General features: G+C 57.4%; 1 protein-coding gene across 4 annotated transcripts in view; it reads left to right on the plus strand.

Annotated features, from left to right (window-relative positions):
- EPHB3 (EPH receptor B3) overlaps positions 1 to 26,654 on the plus strand; it is a 61,249-nt gene that overhangs the window by 18,085 nt on the left and 16,510 nt on the right. The window contains exon 1 of one of the 4 annotated variants that reach the window (XM_051781490.1): positions 15,404 to 15,604. The exons of the other annotated variants lie outside the window; for them this stretch is intronic. Coding sequence (XP_051637450.1) covers positions 15,508 to 15,604 — 97 coding nt within the window. The 5' untranslated portion in view covers positions 15,404 to 15,507. Of the gene's footprint in view, positions 1 to 15,403; positions 15,605 to 26,654 lie in introns of those variants that run through there. 4 annotated transcript variants of the gene reach the window in all.

Below are 26,654 nucleotides of genomic sequence, written 5' to 3' on the forward strand. Positions count from 1 at the left end.
GCAAATGGATGCAGAGTTAAGCATTTACTGGTTTCAGGCCTCTCCAAAGCACCAGCATGAGGTTGATGCTGGAAACCTGAGCCCTGTAATTGTATTTTTCTGCCTGAGTGATATCTGAAGGTCTGGTTGGTTTGTTTGCATGTTTGTTTGTAGCACAACTATCAAAGGAGGTCTCGGCAGTGATACACACCGCTTCTAAAAAAGGGCCTGCCCTGGAGCCAGCACCAGCCCTTCTCCAGGTCGAGCCACTACATGTCCCCATAAGCATAACCCGTCCTACCAGTGGCGGCTCCAGAGCCATACCAGCATTCCCACAGGAGTGGGGGATCGCCCACTGTGCCTGAAAACAGGTTCTAACATCACTGAGCACTTCCAGGAGAACCATGAGAAAGGCTCTCTTCAGGGGTCAAGCAGTGGGTGTGAAAGGTTGTGGTCAAAATGTGGCTGTGGAGAGGCAGGGGAGTGGGGAAGTTGACAGAAGCAGGGCTGAGCATATTCACCATTGTATTTCCTCAGTTGTGGAAAGCTGACAGAGACACACCTCTCCCCCCAGAAAAAGACACTAAAAAATGCAAACATGACTATGCATCCCCAGATCCACGTGCCAACTATAGCACAGTCCTCGGAGGAGACCTGTCTGGACCTCTCGTGAGGTCCAACCCAGTGGGGAGGAGGGAAAGCCCCCGGCAGCATGCACTGCACAAAGCCACCCCCATCCCAGCACGTATCCAGGTATCCAGGCACCTCCACATCACCGGGTCCTGGTTTCTACCTCCAGGCTGTGTGAACAGTCACTATTCCCTGTGGCAGGAGGTTAGCGGAGGGCCAGGCAGGCTGCTGAGCGTTAGCATCAGTGTGGTTTATTACGCTCATTAATGATGTGGAGAAGGCAGCATGTTAGCAAAAACGTGACATATTTAGGTTAGTTAAGGCTGAAGGACTTCGCTGCTGTGGGAAAGGATTGCACGAAGATATATGACATTCACTATGGGCCCATGCAAGATGATGCATCTTGGATAGACTAATCAAGATAATTCACATATATTGTCCTAAATTAATTATAGCCACTAAGTACAAGCCCAATGTGTCAATGCAGACAGCTCAATTAACAGCTCTTATTCAATATATGCTGATGGTCAAAAGAGCAAAGAAAAGATTACAATGGGCAGAGAGCATGGAGCAAATCACTGGAAATATTGCAGTACCACTGCTTAAATCAACACAGCTAGCACGTGGGGGAGTGGAGGGCGAAGGTGATAGGCACAGGACAGTATAGCAAGAGACTAAAAGGGGACAAAGAGGGACCTTCTTCAACCCTCTCTTCCTGATAACCTCTTAAAAACAGAATAGATTAAGTATATGGAGTAGATTTTTAAATAGCAAGGGAGAAGGGGGAGGGAAAACAGAGTTAGTTATTTTAAAAAGCAAGTGCTATTTGGGTGGAGCAGGAGCAGTGGTTCCCGTTCATGCAGAGCAGTGACCCCAGGGCTCAGTACCTGTGTGCTGTCCAGGGTGTGACTGTCCAAGGAGAAAAGGTGGAAAGAGGAGAAAGATGTGCCCAGCTCTGTGTATAGCGGGTGAGACTAGGAGTGGATGCTGCATCCTGGCTTGAGAAAGGATGTGGAAAGACTGGAGAAGGCTCAGGAATATGGGAAACTGCTTTTTGAGTGGGAGGCTGAGGCAGGCCCCTGCCTATTTAGTCTATCCCAGTGGAGGTTAGGATGAGACTCCATTGCAGTCAGCACGTGCCTCCATAGGGAAGGGATTTCTTTCAGTCAAAAATACATAACGAAACCCAGAGGCTGGAGCTAGAGCACCATGGTAGGAACTCACCAAGGGCCAGGAGAGCCCTCTGTCCCCCACTCCATGCAGCTGAGGGGCTCCCTGCAACCTTGCTTCAGTTGGGGTCTCTTTCTCCAGGTTCTCACCCTGGGGAACCCTGACAGCAGGTGCCCTGTGCCCCGGGGCAAAAGGTTTCATGCCTGAGCTCAGCAGTGGCTGCAGGAAATCTTTGGGCTGATTTCCCTCCTGTGAGACTCCGGCCAGCATCGTGCAATCTCTTTTCATTCCTATTTCATGAGATGTGAATAATTAATGAGAAACACAATGCAAGGAGAATAAGATGAATATATATGTATACATATACTCACACTCATATATAGTGCTAGGAATAATTGAGGCTCAAATGTATAGGGAATATTGCGGTACAGCGGCCATGAAAATGTGGGGCAAAGAGCAGGGGCACAAGGGAGAGTCCTAAAAGACAGATGGAGGGGGTTTGAGGGGTGTAAAGAATGGGATACAGGTGTTGTCTTCTATGGCAGCAGGGACCCCCAGACCTACCAGCTGGCCCAGGAGTTCACCATAGGCAGAGGCATCTCCCCCAGCTCCTTCCCCAGAGATGTGCAGGGATGCACAATGCCAAAGGGAGGGAAATGCCAAGGGCTACTCCCACATTGCCCCAGGGAAGGGGTGAAATCCTGGTGGGCACCTGTGCTGCAGTGGGTGGTGAAGCCCAAGGAGGGATGAGAAGCAGCATCTCTGGGTGCCGGTGTTTTGCATCCTTGACCAAAGCACGCTCTGCAGCCTCTCAGTAGCTGTCCAAGCCCATGCAGCCATTGCTGTGTCTGTGTGCAGTTGAGCTTCTGGCCATCCACAGCCAGAAAATAGGCAACTGAATTGCATATGTGAAACCCAGAGATTCTCCCTTCAACTGCACGGCAAATCCTATCACCTGCTGCATCCGGTTCCCAGCCTCCAACTGGGCCTGACAAGTGCTAATTGGTAGTCATTAATTAGCTTTCCGGCAGGCTTTCACCCTGTGGACTTGCAAGCCCTACAGAACCCATTGCAATCTGCTGAAGCAAGAAGAGAGCTGGTGTCCCCCTGCCCCATACTGACTGCAGGAGCCTGTAAAGAGAAGGGGAGAATCGCCCAGCATCACCCCAGCCTGGGGATCAGGAACAGGGATGGGGACAGGGAAAGGGAAGGCTGCTGCTGCCTTCCTGCAGCCCCCACTCTCTGGGGTCAGGCACCAGTCATGCAAAACCAGCCACCTTCTATGGAGCTGCCCTGAACTAACCTGGAGTGATCCTGCAGTGCAGCCCTTAGGCTGCTTTTCCAGCTGGGAGCTGAGGCGTGACCCATGGCCAGATGGAGGTAGGGAGAGGGGCAGACGCAAGGGGCAGACACAAGGGACAGGGAGAACTCAGAAGGTGGCTGAAGGTGTAGCTGTGGGTGATGGCTCCTGAACTCAGGCATCAGTGTAGTCACACCTTCACTTGCTCAGGATATGAGGTGCTTGGGAGGCCCCCATGGTCCTGGCTCATGTTGCATGAAATGAATTTGTAGGGCCTCTGCACCCCAGCAGGAGTTGGCTCCCATGGCCCACCCTGACCCAAGGAATGGACTTGGCCCCTTGTAGCAGGAGGATCTGTGCTGGCAGGGTGTGTGGGGTCCCCACATGGGAACAGCAGGAATGCATGGCCACACACTCACTGTCACCTGCACCCCAGCCCGGTCCTGTGTCCTGGTGGCACTTTGAGCCATGTGCATGGGGGCTCAATAGCCCCCTGGACTGCACATTCCCTAGGCAAAGCATGCAGGGCTGTGCCTCAGCCCTAGCCATGAGCTGCCTTCATGGTGGGACAAGGATCATGTCTGCTCCTCCTAACAGCCTGACAGTGGAATGTGTTCCTCCTCATCCCTGCTCTGGATTTCCATCTTTTAAAGTTCCTTTGCCCCAGAAATACCCTATTATAAATACTCCCCCAGAAGTTCTCCTCTGCATGGTGTCCTGCAGGGTGTCTGTCACCTTTTCCACCAGCTCATGCTCCCACCACAGCAGGGGCCAGGTGCTGGGTTGGCATCACCAGCAGGACAAGGTTTGTCACCCCCTGGGTTCACCCCAGCCTGACTGTACCTGCACCCACCAGCACTGGGGACAGGCAGGGGCACCCAACAGCCAGTCCAGCCCATCCTGCCTTTTATCCACAGTCAGTGGATCCCATTTCCCAGGTCTAATTTATCACTACACTTTTTATAAATGGGTCATTTCCCATCTCCAGCCCGAGAGACAATTGTGATGGGCCTTGGCACTGCGCCACGAGCTCCTTTCAACTTCATAGCAAGTTCATCAAAGGCCCGAGACACCGTTTCCCCAAACAGTAAAAGTGTCAGGGAAGGAGGTGTGTTAGGAAGCCTCAGTGACAGCCAAGTGCTTAATTAGTGGTAATGCAGAGTTTATGACCCCACTCACCGCCTCCCCCGGCCCGTTGTTTCTGGGAAGGGTGTGAAGGGTTAGACAGGTCTCTGTGCTGCTCTGTGACCCGTGATGTCCTCCAGCGACTTGGCGCTAGCAGAGGGGATGGGGACATCCCAGCCTGGCCACTGGGATGAAGAGGAAGATGAGGAGCAAGTTCCCCATGTGGCACTTACTCAAGAGCATTCTCATCCCCCAGGTCCCACTCATGCTGCAATGGCCCCCAGCACCCTTGGGTGCCCCGACATCCACAGGCACCCTCTTCTCCCTGGCTGCTGGTTGACTGGGGAGAACGAGGGGAAGACCCAGTGTGAGTTCAGCAGTGGAAATGCTGTTTCCCACCCAGTCTCCTCACCCCAACCACAATCTTCTGTCTCCTCTGATGCCTTGAAGCCCCATGGGACTCAGTGAGAGGGCACCGGGCTGGTACCACAGGAGGCTGTGTACCACTGTCACAACCCTTTCATTCCTCTGTTCTCTGTGCTAATCCTCTTTCCTTTTCTCCAGAAATTACCTTCCTGCCTCTCTCTGGGCTGTTTTTAATGTATCCTTTTGGCAACAGAGCAGCCAGAGCTGAGCATGGTGACTTTGGTGTTCAAAGGCTGAGCTTAAGTATTAACAGAGCTGATGGCATTACAATGTTGGCACTCAGTCTTTCACAGATTCCCTAATAAAACCTAACATCAACCAGGATTTTTAGCCATGATGGTGCATTTAGCAGGGTCTTCTCTGTGCCTTCCACAGCCACCAGATTCATCCTCTCACCCCTGACCTTGCTGGGGATGAAATTTTCCACCAGAAGTTGCCAAATACAGGTAAGGATCAGAAAGAAAATCAATAGATTTGGTGATGTGATGGTTCATCTTCTCTATGCAGTGCCCAAGGCTCCCAGGGGAGTGGATCACCATGGGGAGCACTGCCTCCACTGTGAAGCTGGAGGTACAAGGACGTGCACATGGCCAATGGGGATGAATGGGCAAGGTGATGGGCTGTACTGCAGCTCTGCTTGCTCTCCAGGTTCTTCATCCCCCCGGGGCTGGAGCAGCGTCAAGGTGATATAAAGCAGATATAAAGCTGATTTTCATTAGGGAGGAGCACAAGGTTTCACCGTGGGGCCCCTCTTGGACTCAGCAGGGTTGTGCCATTGGCAGCTCTGCCTGCTCCCCAGGCACGTGCCCTGCACTGGGTGATGGATGGCATCTCCGTGCCACCATCCCAGTGTGCACAGGCAGAGCTGGCCCAGATCCACCCTGGGATTGGATGAGAGCCGTGATGGACCACATCTCCATGTGCAGGACTGTGCCACCCCTTGCACAGAACATCTCTGCCCGGATGAGCCTGCGGAGGGACCTGGCAACTCCCTGGCACATCTCACCTGGCTGCGGTTCCCTGCTTCACCTCCCTGGCCTCGAGTTCCTGAGTGCTGGGCTCTCCTCCCACCACCCTCCTCGGCATGGCTGGGGCCTTGCAGCTACAACCAGGAAACTATAAAACTTTACAGAGTGCGGCTGGAGAGAAACAGGAATTGCTGCAGTGACTGCCAGAAGGGCCAGCGTTAGATTCACAAGATTTTCCAGGGCTTGGACTCGCCAGGAAGGGATTTATCCACCTAGGAGGAGCTGTAAAAACTAAAATTAAATTCTTCATCTTGGAAAAGGAGGGGGGAGAGAATGAAGAAACTGCTTGACCTCCCCCCAAATGCTCTGCTGGAGGCCGAGAACCTGGGTGGACGTGGAGCACCCCTGGCTGCACCTGCCAAACCCCTGGCTGAGGGGGGCCTGGCACTTCGGGGGTCCCTCCTCCAAACAGTGTGAATAGGTCCTAGAGGCTCTGCTCAGCATCCCGACAGCCTGCCAGCCTTCTGGGCATCATCTGGGGGTCTGTGTGGGTGCCAAGAGGGAGGGTTGAAGTCAGTGTCCTCTCCCTGTCCCCATTCCCCATTGGTCTATCCCACGTGCTCCTATACCTGCTGCAGGTGAAGATGGTGCCAGGTATGGTATAGGGGCAGTTTGGGACTTCAGCAAGGAGTGAGCAGGGATGTTCCTGCTGGCATCCCAGCAGCTTGTCGGGGATGTTTTCCATGGTGTTTTAACATGGGGTTAGTAAGCAGTTAAAATTTAAAAAACATGCTGCCATGTGGACTACAGAGATGAGCCACGGCATCCTGAGTAGCCATTGTAGGGGACAAAGCTGTACCTGGTTGGGTCAGCAGTGGCTGCTTTCTGATGGGGTGCATCTGATTTGAGCACCACACATGGCCCTCATCTCTGGGCCGGCTGAACTGTAGCAACCTCCCCTGATCTGCACCGTGGCCAAGAGGTCCGGGTCTGCCCACTTGCCAAAGGACAGCAGATCCCCTCCTGTGCTGGGGCCACCAGCTCTCAGCCTGGGGGCATTTTGGGGCTCAGCCCAGTCCCAGGTGCACCTCTCTGCCTGTCAGCTTTTCCTGCCTTCTCCTCCATGCTGGTGTGGAGTGGGCAGGTCCTCCCTCACCACTCTTCTCCTCCCCATCCCACCAGGCTCACACAGAGGTGGTGGGCAGGGGCACACCAGGGTCACCAAACCACAGGCCTGCTGAACCAGCCCTGGCACCCAGAGGCTGCGGGACAACACATCCTGCATTCCTCTACACCTTCTCACTGGGTTTTCCCCAGTATAATGGCACACATTAATGCTTTCAGGAAAAACCCACACTGCTGCTGGCTTTGGGGGCCATTTCCCAAGTCAGGGGAGCCAGGATAGCCAGTACAGCATCCCAATCAGTGAACAGTGGAGAGGGCTGTGCCGTGACAGGCTCTTTTTAGGAATGTAGCACTCATGAGGTGATAAATCTTATGTTGCTGACCTCTTTACAACATGCTGAATCCTCGGAGCCTCACTGCTGAGCAGCATGAGAAAGCATCCCACCACAGCCAGGGAGAAGTCAAGCTGCTCCTCCAGACATGTGGAGGCAAAGATCAAACAAGGCTCACTTGGAAATCTCAGCAGAATTGTGCCATAGGACACAAAGGATGTCCGGGTCATGCCAAAGCTGCAGCTCTGCCGTCGCTCGCTCCTAGGGTGAGCCAGGCTGTGCCGGGGCCCCGGCAGGTCCATCTGCCTGGCCAGCAGAGCGAAGCATGGCATGCCAGCAATTTGTTTTGTACTCAACCTTTCAGGCTGGAAAGCCAAGGGAAACCTGCAGATGTGAAGTTTACATGCAAAATCCTGTAGGCTGAGTGCCCAGCTGCTGGCAGTGACGTTGCACCGATGTCCTGCCCCACCGGGACACCCAGGTGCTGCTTTGTGGATGGGCTTTGAGGCAATTTTCCTTTTATTTCAATTTTTTGCCTGCAATAGATTTTACACCGAATGCATGGAAGCACTGCTGGGTAAGTATGTATCAGGGAATGTTCTTTTGTCGCTTATTCTGGTTTTCTTTCTATTTTCCTCTTGTCACTGCCAGTGCAGGCTCTTAAAATAACTGGCTACTTTAAACCATACTCCTTTGTTCCCTGGCTGAGCACCGCTGGATGCCAGCTGCAGAGGGAGGGAGGTGAAGTGTCAGGGCCCTGCAGAGAGTTTTAAAGGAGGTTTGTGGTGATGGGGACAGTGTGTCACACTCAGAGTCCTCTGAGCTGCCCTCTCCCCCACTGCCACCTGGGCCCCGTGTTGTGGGTTTCCCCCGGGAAGCACTGAGTTTGCAAGTTGTCAGTTGGTCCCCACTCTGCAGCCACGTAAACCTTATCCAGGCTCTGGGGGTGCAGCCGTGGGTCTACACACCAGCTTTGCAGCCTGCAGGCAGATCCTCTGCAGTATCACATCCCTCCAGTCCCTCGAACTACAGACCCCTGCCTTCAGTGCTGCCCCTTTCCCACTCTCGCTTTGCAGCAAATTGTTTAAACCATGAAAACCTGAGTGCTGGAGGGAAGAGGTGGGATGGAGGCCACACAACTCCCTTGACCCCAGTTAGTGTGGGAAAGGACTACAGCAAAACTGGTTAGGAACTGGCAACCGGCCCCAGGGGAAGCAATAGCTAAGCCTGGGCTTATCCCTCCCGAGCCAAGCGCCAGGGCAGCGGATGCAAATCCCGGGCAGGCCAGGAATTGCCTGGCACCTCTCCCAGGGTGTTTGCGCTTTCATTCTCGGGCACCCTAGGAATGCGGCGTGACGGGGAGAGGGGATCCCTGCAGCCGGGGGGAAACTGGGGTGGGGGTGCGTCTGGTCAGCGTGCTGCCAGCAGGCTGGGCTCCACCACCTGCAGGCACCGGGGCTGGGCTGGAGCCCGGCTTGGAATTGCTACGTCAAAGGCTTGTGCCATGCCCAGGCATATCCCCACTTTGTTTATTCCTTCAGCTTATTATTTTATTTGACTATTTATTCCTGGCTGCCTTTTTCTCACGGTGGCTGTGTTTATTTAGCACGCCAAGCCTGGAGCCCGCTGGGCTCGCGCTGCTGCTGAGCACAGCCATAACCCCGGCACTGCAAGTGCCACGATGGCAACCCCGTGCTGAGGTTTCTCCCGAGTGCCTGGTGGGGTGTTTGCAGTGGGTTCAATGGTGTTTCAAGGGGACAGGGGATAAGAGGGTGGTCACACGCGCTTGGCGCTGTTGATGTTGCCAGCACACAGCCACACCAAAGGGCTTTAGCACCTGTGTGTCTGCCCACCAACCCAACCCTACAGGCCCATGGCAGCTACACCAAGCAGAGACACCCTAGGCTGGAAGGAGGCAGGTTTGCGAAGAGTGAGGGTAGCCCATGGAGTGATGCCATCCCAGTGCCATCAGTGATGGTCCTGGGAGACCCTGTCCCCACCAGCCTCCCAAGGTCCCATGTGCTCCCAGAGCCCAAACCCAACACGACGTGGAGATGCCAGCAAGCCATCAGCAGCCCTGGCTGCTCATCCTCCCAGCCCTGGCTCATCCCTACATTCCCAGGCCCTACATGGCATTTCCTCTGGTGGCAGCCTCTGAGGACCCAAATCACTGGGTCCTCTCAATGCTGAGGATGCTGCTGCGGCTGGGGGCTGGGGAGCCATGGCAACCCGGCAAGGATGGGGGTTGCCATGGCAATGAGAGGCGCAGCATCCGGAGCTGGCTTTGGGCAAGGGATGCTCCAGGTGGGATGGGAAGCAGGACCAGGGTACCCCCCTGAGGCTGGGGAATGCCAAAGCCTGGGCTCGGAGTCCAGGAAAGCCACCCTGCTCTGAGGGCTGCCCCTGGCCCACAGCACCTGGAGGGGGTGGGCAGATGGAGTCTGGTGGGGTCCAGGCTCTGTGCTTAGCCCTGCTGTAGCCCCACTGTGCTTGCTGCCACCATCACCTCCAGCCACTCCCAGGCAGCTCCAAGAGGACGTGGTGCTGGTTCCTGCATGCTCAGTCCCGGAGAGCAACCATCTCTGCAGGACAAGCAGGGTCAGGTGAGACCTCTTAGATTTTTGCAGCCAGGAGGGTCTGCCAAGCATCTCTAAATATGAGTATGAACCCCAAATACCTTGTCACCCCCCTTGGGGGTCACTAACCCCCAGTTAGGAATGTCTGTGTGGGGTCAGGCTGTGGCACAAGGCAGGTTTCAGTTCCTAAATCTTCATGTTTGGAGATTATCTGCTTCCCATGACTAAAGTGGGCACCCAGCTGACCCCAGCTCAGGGCCAAGCATGCAAAGGGTCTCTGCACTGGCATTTCAGCTGCAGCCCCCTAAAATGTCTGTAATGGGGCCAGGCTGCTAATTGCCTGGTCAGCAAAGTTCCCGAGAGAGGAATAGGCTGGGTGAGGACACCCCCCTTGCAGTGTCACCAACTGACATCCTTGCCTTGGCCCCCTCAGCCCCTTGGTCACCCCCCTCAGTGCGTCCCCATCCTGCCGTGCCCCATCCTGCCGCAGGGCTGGGAGGCTGCAAGGGGAAGGGGGCGATGGGAGGAGGAAATGGACCTCCCAGCTGGGAAGCATGCGGGAGAGTGACATTTGCCAGACACTGATGCTGCTTTTGATAAAGAGCAGGGGGCAGTTTGCTGCCCACAGGCACCCATGTTTCCCACACCTCCCAGCAGCTGGGGCCAAACATCGTCCCCCAGCCCCGAAGCCTTTGCCTCCTGCAGAGCCAAAAGCATGCAAGGCTGGATGCCTCTTTTCCCTTTCGGCCACAGTGGGCTGCAGAGCAGGAGGGAAAAGGCATTTTTATTTATTTTTGGTGCAACATTTGTCAGCATCTGATTACAAAGGGGTGATGCAGAAGTGGACAGTGTCACCTGGACAGCATCAGCATGGTTGCAACACGCACCCCGTGGCAGATGGACAGGGCTGGCTCTCCAAACACACAAGCCTCATCAGATTTTCCCAAGGGCACATCCCCAGTGCAGGAATCAGCCTAGAACCCAAGATGACAGCCACCCTTCCTCCTCATGCTGCCTCACAGGGCTCCAGCACCTAGCAGGCCCTTTCCCCTTGCAGAAATGGTGGCTGAGCTCTGTTGCAAGCGCGCCAGCAAACAAGGCTGGCGGCCGCTGGCAGCCACTTCCAGCAATTCCACCCTGGAGCTTGTGGCCAGGCTTTAGATCTGCTAAGCCTGCTTCAAACTTTGCACTGGGAGAAGTGATTTGTCTGCAAATGTTATGTGGTTAAAATAAATGCAGAGAATTTTAATCCTGGGAATTTGGAAAGTAGGAGATTTAAAATAACAAAACCCTTTCATATGGCACTTAATCCGAAATTAGCTGGGTTTTAAGTTTTACGGCAGTAGCTGATCATTCCTCGGCCACCTCCTGCTCGGCATGGGAAGGGGGGGTTCCTCAGATCCCCAGAGCAGGGAGCAGTGGGGGAGGCAGGATGGGCTCTCCCAGCCGTGCCGTGCCCTGCCGTGCCAGGGTGGTGCTGGAGCAGTGACGGCACTCTTTTTTTGTTGACGTGGAATGGATCTCCCACAGCTACTTAAGGTTTTAATTGCCCTGTGATTAAAGTTTTCATTACTAAGCAATTAGCACCTGAAATTTTAAGTGCTGAAGTGTTAAACTGCATCCTGAAGCTGCCAGAGGTGAGGGGTGGTGGATGTGGGTGGGACGGAAGAGGGTTTTGAAGTGGGGACCAGGAGCAGCAGGAGGTGGCTGCCTTGCTTGGGCCCAGCCGGGCTGGCATGGGGTGCTGCCAGCCACCCCAACCCGCTGGCAGCATCAAGCGCCTGGCAGCACAGGGAGGAGCTCCCGGAGGGGCGAGAGCCCAGGGAGCCTGGGAAGGAGACAGGCTGGAGCCCGCTCTGGTCTGGCGGGAAACACACCGGCTGGGCAAGTTGGCACCCGGCGGCACTCCCAGCCCTGGGAACAGGGCACCCTGGGGCTCCCTTTGGACTGGGGAGGGCATAGGGGACCCCCCAGCAGCCACATGGCTGCCCCAAGTGCCTGCTCAGATGTTGCCCTTCTGAGTGCTGACCTTTGGACAGGGGACTTGATGATGTCACCTGATGCCATAATGGCCCCACTACAGTGGTACCCTCCACCCAGCTTCCCATATCCCCAGCACAGTTGTCCTCCAGGTGAGCAGACAACGGAGGCGTCTTGCAGGGTTTTTTCCCCCATTCCACCCTTCAAACGCGTCCCCGTACCTACCTTGTGGTGATGCGCTCCTGGGACTGGCTGCCTGGTGAGGAATGTACTCCCATCTGTTTGTTTTTAGATTCTTGCTGGGTAGTTTCATTTGATGCCCCTTAGATCTTCTGAGAAAATAGGAATAATTGTTCCCTAATCACCTTCCCTTATGAAATTGCAGCTGAGGTTGCCGCATGCAAAGGAGGTGAGGGGCGGTGGCTGGGCGCAGCAGGCAGGGTGTGTGGGTGCACCCGTGTGCGGGGCCATGGTCTGACACACACTGTGCACGTGCCTGTGCGATGTGGACCCATCACCGGAGCACATAAGGACTGCATTTGGAAATGGGGAGTGAAAGTCAGGCTTGCTTCAGCGGGATTGGGTCTCTAGGTAGGAAATTTCTTACAGAGAGAGGGCTTGGCTGGGAGGTTTGTCCTCTGAACTTCCATGGCCATTGCTGCTTTTCGAGGTTTTTCTTTCATCTCTGCTGCTCCCTGTCTGCACAGGAATGCCTCCCGGGGACACTGGGCTCCACAGCTTTGCCATGCAGGCTGTAGGCTGTTCTAAGGCAAAACATCCCTAACTCAGGTCAATGCTACAGACACGCTCCCCTGCCTACCCCAGAGTGCTGTGTTTCAGCTCTCAGCCCATCCCTGCCCATGTCGTGCCAACGGGGTCCTCTTTACAGCCCTATTCAGCTCCATCCATCACCCCAAAGTTCCAGGGAGGTGCCATTGGAGGGGACTGAGGCTGAGTGTCTGTGCAGGGACATTTTGTGGCCGGGAGATGTCCGTGTCTATACAAACATGTGTGTCCCCCAGCCACGCCATCACCCGGTCCCCTGAGGGCCACAGCAGCACCATACTCAGTACTGAGTCCTTGCCCAAGCAGGCGAATTGACATTACAGAGCCAGCCCCTGCCAGAAAATACCACGCAGTTACCACAGTTATTTCCTATTGTGCAGGCGTCAGAGCCCTGCCAGTGCTGCTCCCCACGCTGCCCACCAGCTGCAACATACAGGCAGCAACCGGGGCTCCCTGGCCATCGATCTGCCCCAAAATCCTCAGGCTCCAGTCAAGACCACGGCATTGCACCAGGGGAGCCTGAGGCCCCGGGGAGGGGTCGGCTGGCAGCACCAGCCCAGTGGGAGTGAGCAGGGGCTTATTAATTACAGCACGTGGGGAGAGACTCGATTGTATGGAGCATCCTCCCCCAGCCCGCGCCCCCCCGCTGCCTGCTCCAGTTTCTCATCCTATTCTGAAATAAATTCCTTTTGGGCTGAAATTTGCCAGGCATGGCTTGGCTCCAAGGGGAATTCTTGGAGAAAGTTTAAGTAAAATTGGTTCAGCCATTTTTGAGTTATTCAAGTGTGAATAAGCAATTTCCCCATGTGCTCCGTTCAGAAATTTTGTGCTTGGGTAACTCAGACCTCTGGAATTGCAGAATAAACGAGGTTTCTGCATCTCGCTAAGCCAACAGGCTCTGGCTGCCGGAATTGGTACGGTGTCTCCAGCAGTGAGGATTTCCCAGGAGTGATTTCATAAGGAGACAGCAAATCTTCCCACCCTGAGTCTGGCCCTTGGCTAAGAGTCTCGACATCTCCATCAGCCCCCAGCCCTCTCCTTCCCCACTGATGGCAGCATCGTACCCCAGTGCACGTATTGATGGTGCTGGCTTTGTCACTCGCTTCTCCACTGCTCATCTCCTTGAGTGACAGTGTGTCCAAACCAACAGCTTCTACTTGTTGGCTGAAACTTTGGTGTTTTCCACCAATGCAATCCCCTTACCTCTGCTTTGCTCCTCAACCGCTTCCTTTCACCTGGAGAGTGCAATGCCCCACTTGCTGCATCTCCTGTCCCTCTCAGATATTTATCACAGTCATATGTCATATGTCCTGTCTTAAATTAGCACACTACCTCTCTCGGGCATGGCTTTTTTCCTTTGGAAACTGTGCCTAGTGGTGCTGGGGCACTGTGGCACTCCTCAGGGCGCAGCATTCTGCCGAGACTCCCTGCAGCTCCCAGAGGATGCCAGAATTCCTGCAGAAGGAATTGATCATCTCCAAATTTTCAGTAGCCCAGGCAGAGCTCAGGCCTGTGCCAATCTCTGTGGCCAGGGCTTGGAAATAGGAATCCTTCTAGGACAAGGAAGGAAAATGCCCATCCACAGCGTTGGTTTGTGCAGCAGAAGGCAGAGGTTATATGGACATGCTCTGCGTCTGTTTGCATAGAGGAGAGGTCAACAACAGCCAGGTCTGATAACCTCCCGAATTCCAGCTCCTGCCAGCAGCTGCGGGGAGTGTAGCCAGGAGCGTGGGCCTGTGGGCGCCCCACTGTGCTTGTGGGGGGCTGAGACTGGGTCTGCACAGCTACGGAATTTCTGGGTCAGATTTCTGGGGCAGGAGCAGTGTGAAAGGTGCTGCTGGCAGATGGCAGGTGGCTGCGGAGGGGGCAGCCCAGATGGCTGTGCCAGGGGGACAAGGCTGCCGGGGGTGATGCAACCAGTCATGCACCCCACTGTCCCTGGACCTGCTGGAGTTCCAGCCACCCCTGGGGACCAGGAGCATCAACATGCCCCAACATCAGGGACCTGGGGATTTTGCTAAGCCCAAGCACAGCCTCCCGAGGTATCCAAGGAGGAGACGCAGCACAGAGGGCCAGGACAGGTCACAGCCTGTGTCCCGCACCTGGCACGGCAGGTATGTGTCTGTCCTGAATGATGTGGCTTCAACCACAGGGACAGAATGTGTGTGTACACCACCCCAAGGGAGCAGTCTGTCCAACACAGAGCTCCAAAACCTTTCCATGGCAATGTCGGGACAGAAGGGGAAGAAGACTGAAGCACCCACAGGCTTGGAAGCTGTGGCTGCATGCACAGTAGTCAGCACCTTCTCCCATAAGAAATGTGATGGTGAAGGCATTCTGGGGGTAGGGGAAGAGATCCTGGGGATGTGTGTATGGTATCACCCTGGCCAGGATCCCAGCACTCATCTGAGTCCCTGTGGTGGGAATCATGATGTGGTGGGGACGGAATGGGGTGAGGAGGTATGTGATGAGATGGGATGGGATGGGATGGGATGGGATGGGTGAGGTAGGATGGGATGTATGGGATGGGTTAGGGGGCAATGGGTTGAGATGGGATGGCCCAGGGTGGGATGCATGAGAGGATGGCATGAGACTGTAGAGGATGGGATGGCAATGGGTGGCACAGGTAAATCAGACTGCCAGTAGTGTGGCACAGAGGGGCCCGTCAACGCACAGTACCAGGCTCACGCCGGGCTGGGGGTGTGCGGGGTAGGCCGGGGGTGTGCGGGGCGGGCCGGGGGCGCGGGCCCTTTAAGAGCCCAGTTCCGCGGGCGGCCGCTGGGTGGGGCGCGCTCCCCGCCCTGCGCCTCGCGCGCCGGGGGCGGGGCCAGCGGGGCCGCGCCGGGCAGGGCCCGCCCCCTCCAATTCATCTTTCCGCAGAGGCCCCGCCCCCCAGTCCGGCACCGCCCAATCGGCTCCGCGCTCGCCGTCGCCAGGGGCGCCGGGTTGCCAGGGGCGGGGTGATTGGCGGGCGGGCCCCGCCCCTCACGGCTCAGCGGCGGCGGCGGCGGCGGCGGCGCCAGAGCGCGATCGTGGCGCGGCGGCGAGAGGAGCCGCGCGTGGCGCCGAGCTCGGGACTGCCCGGCGGGGCCGCCCGCACCGCCCCCGCCATGGCCGCGGCCCGCCCGGGGGCCCCCCCGCCGCCGCCGCCGCTGCTCCCCCTCCTGCTGCTCCTGCTGCTCCCCGGCGGCCGCCGCGCTCTGGAGGGTGAGTACCGGGCGGGCATCCCCGCCCGCCGTGCCGGGGCCCGGGCGAGTGCGCACGGGCGCACGCACCCTCCGGGGTGTCCCCGGCCCGCCGACTCGTCGTGGCTCAGCTCGTCGTGGCGCCGCGAACGGCCGGTTGTCCCCGCGGGGATCTCGCCGCCGCAGCCCCGCTCCCCGCGCTCCGCCGCCCTCGGTGGGTTTCGGAGTCAACGCCCCGTGGAACCGAGCCCGGCGCTGCTCCGCGGACGGCGGCTGCTGGCAGGGAGCGGCGCCTCGTTGGATACTCGGTTCACGTTTCGAGGCTTTTCGCCACGACCGAGAGGGCTGGAAAATTAATATTTCTTTCAGTGGAAGCTCGCGGCGTGCCAGAACTGGTGGGGCCGCGGAAGGAGTGTCCGTGTGCCGTGTCCGGCTCCATCCCTTCCCCGGCAGGGCTCGCCGCGCCCGCCGCTTTAACCCCCGCGGCTCCAGCGTGGGACCGCCGGTGCGAGTGGCCACGCGTGCCACATCCACCCCCGAGCCGGTCTGCGCTGCGCGGCTTGCCCACCCCTGAGCTCCGGTGGAGTTGGAAATAGAACGGGGACTAATCCTCCCCCCTCGAAGGATGAACCCCGGTGCGCGGGGTGTCAAAGCACCCCTAGGTTTGAGCGAGGAAAGCGGCTTTTGGCCCCACTGAGGGACTGGGGATCCCCAGACGGGCGAGGCGGGTCGCGCCGGAGGGGAGGAAGAGAAGGGGGCCCGGACGGGTTTTTGTCTCGGCACAAAGTATGCAGGGCTCTGGCCAGGAGTGCCAGGAGCGGCGGCGCTCCGGTGTCCGGTAACCGAACCCACTGCCGGAGGGAGGGAGGGAAGGAGGGAGGGAGAGAAGGGAGAAGCCCCGGTTGGAGCGGAGCTGTGGGTGCCTCCGCCCGGGCGGAGGGCGGCGGGAGCTGCTCGGAGGCGGTGTCGTGCTCGGGCTCGCGCTGCCGTCGCCCCGCTTTGCGGGGTTCAGGCCGCGGCCCCGGGGGTGGCCGTGGGCAGGAGCCCCATCTCCCCTGAGGTGGATGGGGGGACATCTTTCCTCCGGCTTTGGGCTTTGTAGAAAGTTTCGGGGGTGCTTGTTGCCCGAGTTCCTTTTCATCCTCCCTCCCTTCGATTTGGTTTTTTCTCCTTTAAAAGGGGGGAAAAAAATTAAAAACCCTTCTCCTTTGTACGCCGTAGGAATCAGAGCTGGTGGGCCTGCCGGGTCCATGAGCTCCTGGCTAAGCGGGAGCCCCGCAGCAGAAGGGGAAGCCACTGGCACCCAGCCCTCCCGGTATGGAGGCTCTCGAGCACCCACTCGGGGATCCCTGCCTGCTGGAGAGGTGTCGGAGGATGAAGTTGCGGGCGGAGAGCCCAGTGGGGCCCCTCGCTTGCAGGCAGTGCCTTGCAACCTGCTTCCCATCAGCGGTTTGGGAATTGGGGAAGGATAGCCGACATGGGGGCTGGCAACACCAGCAAGCATCACCTGGGCACTGTTTAGTGTGTCCCGGGGGAGGCAGGGAGCCCCAGCACTGACTGGGGATGGAGCAATGGGAAGAGTCCGATGGAGAGAAAATAAACAGCCCCTGCTGAGGAGTCGCTAATTTTTTTTCAGCTTCACGAACGTGTGGAGGGGTCAGGGGCCGAACACGCCATCCAAGAGGTCAGGGCCCAGCTGTGTGCCAACCCAGTGGGACTGCTTCAGGGCTGACTGGTAGCCACCCAGCATTTTTGGGGCTGGCCCCGATTCCCCTGGGATTCTCTTCTTTTTTTTTTTTTTTTTTTTTTTTTTTCTCCTTTGCTCTTGTTCGAGCTGGAAGGAAAGTTTCAGCTGGCCCGGAGAGGCTTCTGCCTTGCCCAGCTTTGGGAAGCCGCTGCTCACATCACGGTCAGCGAGCTCCCGCGCTTCTGCTGCGTTGGGCATTTCTGTCCACGCTCAACGCTGCTTCCTGATGGGGACCGGCGCGTTCCAGCGGTTACTGTAAATCTCACGTGCACGTTTCTTCGGATATTTTAGTGCTGATCATAAATCTGGTGTGGCCGTAAATCTGCACACACGTCCTGCAGAGAACAGCAGCGAGCGGTCCCCAGACCCGGCCACTTTACCGTCCCCTCCGAGGGGCAACAGGCTGGTCTTGCGGCTGGTGCTGGGCTGGAAGGGCAGGGGGCTTTGGGGCTGGATGGCGCTCCTCATTCCCGGGGGGATGGCAGGGAGTTGGGTTTCTTTACAAGGCCCCACGGGGGTGGAGGGGAAAAGCCACACTCGGCAGCAACTCAGTGAGGGCTTTGTGCTGCCGAGGAGAAAATGGTTTCTCTCCAGATCCTGTAAGTGCGCTGGGTCTGTTTGAAGTCACAATGTGTTTTTCTTCTCCGGTTCAGCAGTCCCCAGGCCGGCTGCAGAAGGAATGTTCTATCCAGGGGCAACAGCGGATCCTTTCTCCAGTGCAGGGGTTTGAGCTGAGGAGTTTGTTCGAGCAGGGCTGTGGGAGCAGAGGCCCTGTGGGGAGCGGACGCGGTGGAACAGCATGGGGAACGTGCTGCGTTCCAGGCCCTTGCTGACCATCCGAGGGTAAAACCCCAGGCTTCAAAATACCTTGGCCCAAGGGAGTGTGGACAGCCACAGGCTGGATCTGCCTGTTGCCCTGGGGGTGCAGGTGGGCTGGGACAGGGACCTGCTCTCCTAAGGAGCCACTCTGCCAGGCAGCTTCTGCCCTGAACAGCCTCTGGATCCAGGACTCCATTTAAACTTGGGGTTTCCCACGTGCTTCCCCACGAACCCCTGTGCAGAAGCACTGTGTTGCTGCACGTAGTCCCAAGCCTACTCAGGCTCCAGTGAAATAGCCGAAGCCCCCAGTACAGGAGGATTTCTAGGCAGGATTTTCCTCATCTGAGTTCTGCCCAGTGGCAGCTCCCAGACCCCAGCGGGTGTTACACAGTCTGACCACGCTCCTCTCAGCACCAGCAAACCCCTACTTAATTGACCCCTGTGCTGGAACTGCCAGGTATTTTCTTGGCAGGGAGATTTGCTTTCCGTTTAATTACTTTTCACAGAAATGGCATATTTCTCGGCGGGGCGATGGGGCAAGTTGGCCCTGCTGTTTTATTGATGCTTGGGGTAGGGCTGCGAGGGGAAGCGGGTCGTGGGGCTCCGCAACACTCGCTGGATTCATTAAATCTCCCGTTCCTCACTAAAAGCTGCACTCGAGGAAGCCTGCCTGTCCGTGTTCCCGAGGAGGGGAGGAGAAGGGCTTTCCTTTGTGTCAGGCGGAGCATGCGGAAAGCTGGGGAGAGGGAAAACTTGCAGCACTGGGGTCCGTTTGCGGCCCCACGTTTCTCCCTTAATGTACAGCAAGGCTGCGGCTGTGGGACCATTTCTGCCTGGCCCTTGCGATTGGGAATAGCGGCCTCTGGTTTTTAAGGAATGAACCGAAACTCCTTGTTTTGTTGCGATGACTTACTGCAAGAGATATTTGGGGAAACCAGTTGGTTGCATTTTCTTTCCGTGAGCCGTTTGCTGCTGCCGCTGGAGCAGGGGAGCTTGGCGTTTAATTAAAACAGCCCCAGCAATCTGAATCACAGACTTGCATGTTTTTAAAATTGTAGCTGTTCCTGTTGTGCTGAGTCAAACTGGTTTGTCAGGATTAAGCGTCTCCGCCTGGGAGCTGTGCTGGGGGAAGGGTGCTGGGGCGGCCCCGGGGTCGGGATCCCCGTTCCCAGCTGGTGCAGACCGCAGGGTGGGTGTCAGCCTCCTCCCCAAGGAGAACCCTGGGAAAGGGGGACTGTACCCAAGGGCCATGGTGGAGCAGCCACAAACTTCTCTGTGGTTTAAGCCATAATGAGTTGGTGTTGTTTCTAGGTCCAGTGTATTTCCATGAAGTGTTTGGGGGATGGTGGGGATGGGGATGCCCCTCCTCAAAGAGCCAGGTACAACCCCACACCCCAGGGGATGGGCCACCTTGAAGGCCAGGCAGCCTGTTGCAGTGACACTCCCACCCGACTGGGACTGTCCCATTCAAATGCGTGTTTTGGTTTTTTTGTTGCATTTTTGTTGTTGTTGTTGCTCCAAACCCAGCCCTGTGCTCAGGCTGGGCGGTGCTGGCAGCAGGGCATGGGCCATTCCCTTGCAGAGCTGAACTCTTATGTGGGAGCCATTTTGTAGAGCGGGCAGGTGGGTGTCCTGCCTGCAGAGGGGCAGGCTTGGCACTGTTGGTGAACCCTCATCCTCCCATGCTTGGGCACTGATATCACCCACCCTCGGCACAGCCACGGAGGAGTTCCGGTGCTGAGCTTGGGAGTGGGGCGACATCCCCATTGCTGCAATTGCAGCTCTTCCCACGGTGCCACCTTTCCCAGAGGGGTTGCATCCCTCCCCTGGTGCCCTCTTTTCCCTCAGTGCAGCCCAGCCCTCCAGCCCCTGCTCCCTGAGGCAGGAGGGAGCGAGCCCAGTGCTGGCTTCGCATGGCCGCCCCGCTGAAGAGGAACGGGAGCCATCTTGGGAAGAAGCTGGAGGACGGCGGCAGGGCCGAGCGCCGGCCCCACGGCCGCTCTCCATGCGCATGCCAGCGTGTGCTGGCTGTGGGTCCCGGGCTGGGGCGGAGGGGATTTTGCTGTAGGGGTCTCTTAATTTTATTTTTGCCCATCGCTAAGCCCCGCTGCACTGCAGGGCCTGGTGTTTCTCATGCATGTGGCAGGAACTGTTGACAAACACCTGTTTCCCAGCCCCCCTCCCCAGGAATGCCCCGGGGGCCCTGCAGGGGCTGCAATGCCGAAGGGGTGGGCAGCAGGGATGTCCCCTCTCAGGGGAGCCCTCCCCCAGGACTCTTCTCCCCAGCGGCAGCTGCGAGGGGATTTGAGCCTCCCTGTTCCTCTGTGAGGTGTGGCCATCGCACAGGGCTGCCAAAACCCATCCCTGTCCTGGGGAAGGGACACTGTTGTCCCCATGTTCCCTCACCCAGTCCTGCTTGTCTCTTGGGTGCTCAGCGCCTGCCCAGCGAGGGCTGGGGCACATGGGGGACCCCGCCGGGAGGGGGGGCATGCACACGCGGCGTGCTATCCAAGGCCTTTTTTTATTAATGAGAAAAATGTGCAGGGCTTGAACGATCGCCAGGAACAGATTTATTCTAGTTCCCCAGAAATTAAACTGAAATGAAGGAGCGAGTCAGCCCGGCCCGGCACCCCCTCCTGACTCTGTGCTTGTTTTAACTCTGGAAGAATCTGACTTTGGGGGTGGGGGAGGTGGGGAAGGGGGGGGGCAATATTTGGGTTTAAGCAGTTCCAGATGGGCTTGGTGCTCTCAGAGAGCTGAGGAAGCGAGCAAAGAGCAGTGCAGAGATTTGGGTAACTGCCCCAGGCAGTAGAGAGGAGGGAGATCTTGGCAGAAACTCCCGCTCTGCGCTGCCGGGATGGGATGGAGCTTGGCAGCCGAGCCACCCGTCTGTGGGGCGAGCCTTTGGATGTGCACTGAGTAACCTTTTTTGGGGAAGAGGTGGAGCTTTTTTTCTTTTAAATATCATTACTCTTTCTCTGTGCACTTTCCAAAAGTACAACCTGGAAAAAATGGAGCTGGAGGGAGAGAGGGGCCTTTTGGATCTCAGCCTGCCGCAAACAGTTGCCCTGCGGAGACAGGTCTGCAGCACCGACTGCCTTTTCTTCCTTCCCCCAGGGACTTTGGGACTCTACATCCACCCGCACCAGCCCGGCTCACCTTGATGGCCCTGTGGGGATGCCTGCCCCGTGAAACCATGGCCACAGGGCAGTGGGGTCACAGAGAGAGGTGGCAGGAACGTCCCTATCATAGCATGTCCTGGAAACAAGGGTGGCTTTGCAGGCCCATTTCCTGCCTATGTCCTAGTCAATGGCATTCTCAGCCCGAACAGGTCTGGCATGTCCTGATCGGATGAGTTATTTCTGTGGCAGTGGAGGACAGAGGCATGGCCATTCCTGCTGGGGACGGTGACCTATAAATCTGTCCTGCCTGCTGGCTGTAGAGGTCCTGCCTGCCTGGCATGGCTGGTCACGTTGTCCCCATGGCGGGGAGCTGCAGTGAGCAGCCCCTTCCCTGGGGCCAGGCAGGGACATTCCTATCCCAAGTGAGCAGCAATCATTTTAAGGCCAGCAGTGTGTCTGGCAGCAGGCTGTCAGGCAGCAGGAATGAGAGGCTGTCTGTGGGGTCTGTCCATTCCCCTTGCCCACAGCCTGCCACAGGAAAAGCATCTTTTCCTCCTGGGCAAGCTGAAGCAGAGAGTACCAAGGTGCATCCACCACATGGGCAGGGATGGCAGCTCTTCCTTGGCCAAGCTGACCCTGGTGTAGCACACTGGGCTCTGACATCCGAAATTCCCGTGGTATTAATAGAACAGTAATTGCAGTGCAGGGCTGGACTCAAGCAGCTGGCTCCCGTCCTCTCCCAGCGTCAGTACAGCCTTTTTGCAGGACCGGGACCTGGCAGCGGGACCTGGCAGGGTTTGGGCAGCAGGCTGCACGTGTCTTTGGCGTGCAACTGGAGGGCGGGAGCTTGCTGTCCTGCAAAAGTCCCAGGCTCTGAATGCAGCGCTTTGGAGGGGGGTGCACACAGTGTGATACTGGTGGGTGCTGGAACAGGCATGACCCTGCTCGTGAAATGGCAGAAATCTGCCCTCCCTGCCTCCATCTGGTGCGTGACCAAGAGGAAAGGAGCACCCATCCCTTCCCGCATCCCAGGCACTGCCACTTGATCTGCCTTTTGCAGAACTGGCACCTGTCCTCCCTCACATGCTTCAGTCTGTCTCATGGCCGTCAGGAAACAGCTCCTGGCGAGGAGCACACGACCGGAAAACCCTCTTCAGCCGGTTAGCGGCCAGTGGGTCGATGGCAAGGCAGGGCTGGATGGAGGGAGTGCTCCTGTCCCTCTCCATCCCGTGTGCCAGGCAGCTCCCGCTCATCTGAAAGCTGGATCTGGCCCGTGCAGAAGGTGAAGGGCGTTGGGGTCGGATGGGGGGACTGTGAGGAAGATGCAGAAGGCCAATGGCTCAGAGCCATGGGACTGTCTCCTGGCATAAAGTTAATACCCCAGTGCAGGTGTGGAATTGGGAAATAGAGGATGCATCCTTGGAGCATCCTTGGAATGGCAGTCTTGGGCCCTGCTGTGAACTTACCATGGTATTGGCAGGGCTGGAACCAGCAATGGTGAATGGTGCCGGGACTGGCAGTGCTGCCCACCCTTGGCTGGGCTCTCCAGACAGGGACTGCCTCTGCCTTTGCACGTGCATGCGCGGTGTGTGTGCAGAGGGACCTTAATCTCAGTTGGGGCCTCTGGGCCCTGCCATAATGCAGAAATAATGAGTCTATTATTAAGTGCCCACAGTACTTCTTCACTCTGGTGGCTCGCCTCCAGCAGCAGGCAGAACCTGCCCCGCTTGAAGTGGATGTGTCATCATTTGCCTCAGCAAATCCGATCCCCTTTGATGATGGGCCAAACGCCCTTGGCATGAAGGGCCACAGCTGTGATACAGGCCCTTTTTCTTTTTTTTCTCTTTTTTCCCCTCCTCTCTTCCCTTTGTTCCCAGTTCATTGACAATTCACTGGCTTGCCCTGGACCTGGGGCAAGTGCACACTGGTGGGATTGGGTGGTCAGAGCTCCCATGTCCCCCTGGAGAGGAAGGAAGTGGGAGGCCGGCTCCCACGGCAGCCTTGCGTCTTCCCCCTCAGCACTGGGGAGCAGCAGGCGCCCTACTCGGCATAAGGACAGGTTCCCAGCGTGGGCGGTGATAGGGAGTGCTCCAGCCCTTCCCTTGGGCTGAACCGCACCGCCTGGCCTGCCTGGCCTGACAGCCAGGGAGGGCAAGGGTGGGACTAGCACAGCCCCCTGGCCTTGCTCTGGATGCTCAGGTGGGCAGGCATGCAGAGGGTCCCCGGGAGAGAGGGCAGGACGAGGGCATGTGGGCTGTACAGCATGCTGACAGTGCTGCCAGCCCCGTCCCTGCAGAGGGAGCTGGCAGACAGCGCCTGCCGGAACCTTCCCCACGCTCTCAAACCCCACGCCTGGCACCTCCGCCATGGGTACCCTCTGCCCACCCCCGGTGCTGCCAAGTCCACTGATGCCCTGCCTGCTGCCTCCCTCCCTGGCTTCAGTTTCCCTCCCTGCTCTCCTGGCTCTCAGCTGCATCAGCAAGAGCCTCCCCTCCCTGCAGTGCAGCTCTGGCACAAGGGGCTGCCAAGTGCCAAAACCTCCCAGCATACCACCTCCTGTGCACACGACGGCTCCAAAGCTGCTGTCTGTGGTGTGCTCCATCCACGGAGCATGGTGGGCCGAGCTGGACAGGAGAGTTTCCTCAATGCAGGCAGCACATGAAGTCCCCTAGCCTTGGAACAGGGACATCCCCTGCCCAGGAGGATGGATACAGGGTTTAGCTGGGGTCAGAAAGGAAAGAACCCTCCTGGAGGAGGAGGGATCTGGGTGAGCTGCATGCTTCAAGAAAACATGTTGCGGGGTCTCCCAGACCTGACGTGCTCTCAGGGCGCTCGGTGTGGCTCAGCTTTTGTGTACGGGAAACGCTCGTCAGCGGGAAAAGTGCAACCTCAGGTTCTCTCCCACAGGCAGCTCTTTGTTCCCAGATAAAGGACCTTACACCAAAGGCCCTTTGTGCCGCTGCTCAGAACAGTGCCGGGATTAATTGTACCGATAGGTGCTTGAATGGGGAGCATGCGAGGCCACTCGCTCCTGCCGTAATTATCTTCAAAACCAAGAAGGAAATTAAAATATACCGGGAGATGCCCCTTTCGGTGGCTTTTTGACTAGCAGGCAGTCACCAAGATTTAAAATACATCCCTAAACAAGCTGCTTTTTCTTACAGAGGAGAAAAGCATGGCAGTAAGGCGGAGAGGCATCCAACACCACTATGAACAACCACCATGGTGGGGCATGTCCTGGGGCAAATGGTCCAGCCATCGATGGTGTCTGCAGGAGCTCAGCATGGGGCAAGTGGCCCATATGGCCAGTCCGAGCCACTCATCCCACACTGAGCTCCTGCAACCATGGTGCCATGGTGTGCATAGCTCCCAGAGAGCATGGACACGTTGTAGAACAGGTTCCTCTGTTTGCAGCAAAGCTGCGTGGGCGTCTTTAGTAACTTCCCTCCTTTGCCTTCTTCCAGGATGCTCTGGACTTGCGTGAGCTGCCTTCTCCTCACTGGGTCTAGGAGCTGGTGTTCTATGTTGCCAGCACATCCTGATAAAAGCCATCAGTCCCTGTATTCAAAGGAGAGAGCGTTCAAATTGGAGCCTGTTGGTGGAGACGATTGAGTCTTCCCCAGTGGCTTCATCTTGAAAGAATTTTGATATTTCTCCCCCCCTTTCCTGGCTCAGCCATTGCTGCCGCGCGCGTCTGCCGCTCAACAGCGCGAGACGGGCTCTCTGGGCCTCTTAAGGGGGGAGTTCAAACGTTTTCGCTGGCCTCAGACCATGCACGCCGCATTCCTGAGCCTCTGCACCAGGAGAAAGAGGTCCCTGGCTCCAGATGGGTCCTTGCCAGGGCTTCAAACACCTAGTGAACTGCTGGGGACTCTGTGGAGGTGATGGAAGGGCTGCTGGGGGTACCCCTTGTCTTCGCAGCACAGGGTGTGCCTGGGAGGAGACTTGCAGGGCAGGGAAGAGGCAATTGGAGTGATGCTCAAAGCCCTAACCGAGGAATAAGGCTCTTTCCCTGTCCCTGATCCCACTCTGCCATGGAACTGCTTTTATGTGGGGTTGACCATGACCATCTGCACTCGCTGAGCATAGCGAGGCTCCTGCTCCATCCCTTGCTTTTGCCCAGCTGAAGGTAAGGAGAGGACAACTCCCAGCACTGCAGACAGTGATAAAGCAAGCCTTAGGGTGACTTCCCCAAGCTGGTGAAATTGGGAGCCAATTTCCCGTTGACTAATGGGACCAGGCTCTCTCTGTGGCGTGCGGGATTGAAGTGTCTTTGACTCACTGTTGAGCCGGCCCTGACACCGTTCACGTCCCTTCAAAGCACCTGCAAACCTGAACTGTGCCGGGACGCTTCTCAGCCCACCTCTGGCACCCTGCACTGGAGGGAGAGAGCAGCTGTGTGCTCCTGAACCACTGAAGCTCAGTGCTTGGGCTCCCCACCCTGGGCACTGGCACTAGCACCCTGGGCACTGTGTCCTCCCAGGGAGGACACAGGTTCGGTCCCAGGCCGCTGTGAGATCTCTGTGGCAGCTTTATGGGCAGAGAGCGTTTTCTGTGGCTCAGCCCAGCATGTGCCACCAGCCCTGGGACCATGCAGCACAGCAGCCCATGGGGCCATCCACCCACGACCTTCACTGTGGCAGGCTATGAGGGTCTGGGAAGCTCTGCTGACCCCACCTGGGTCACTCCTGTGGCTGCAGGAAACCCCCTCTGCCCTCTGCACTCAGCCTGTTTCCTTTAGCTGAGTTGCTCAGTGATTTTATTTTTATTATTTCCTCTTCCCACTCTCTCCATGTGGTTTACGTGGCTCTCACGCCAACAGCTGACTTGGCTCTGTCAGTTTTTTCTCTCCTCTGCTGGTCAGATGGCAGATGCTGCCAAATTAGGATGCAGGCAGCAAGCCTCCTGTCCAAGCTGAGGTTCTGCCCAGGACCAGCACTCATGGGGAAGGACGCTGCTGGAGGGGACGTCTGCCATGGCAAGGGCTTCCTACATGGAGCCTCATGGAGTGCAGGAGGCTTCCCGCACGTCCTGGACAGGTTTGGGAAGCAAACTCCCCCCATGGTCTGGTCAGTCCAAGCTGTGCCATGGCTTGCCACGGGATCCTTGTATTGCTCTGCTTGCGGGCACACCCTGCACCCAGATTCCCATCTCCTCAGCCTGACTCACCGCTGCAGCCGCTCATCCATCAGCAGCCCCAGCCCTGAGCACGCAGGGCATCCCTTCCCCACTCCTCCTGCAGAAACACCCACCAGCTGCCCATGCCGGCAGTGGGGCCCTGCACTGGTTGGACCCACACAGGGTATCCGCACCAGGACTTGGCAGCACAGCGCTGTCAGCGCCGAGCACATGCTTGGCTCTGCTTGCCGCCAGCACGGCACGTC

The sequence above is a fragment of the Manacus candei genome, unplaced genomic scaffold, assembly GCF_025592945.1.
Source record: "Manacus candei isolate 608988 ecotype Guabito, Panama unplaced genomic scaffold, ASM2559294v1 h1tg000015l, whole genome shotgun sequence".
Classification (NCBI taxonomy): Eukaryota; Metazoa; Chordata; class Aves; order Passeriformes; family Pipridae; genus Manacus; species Manacus candei.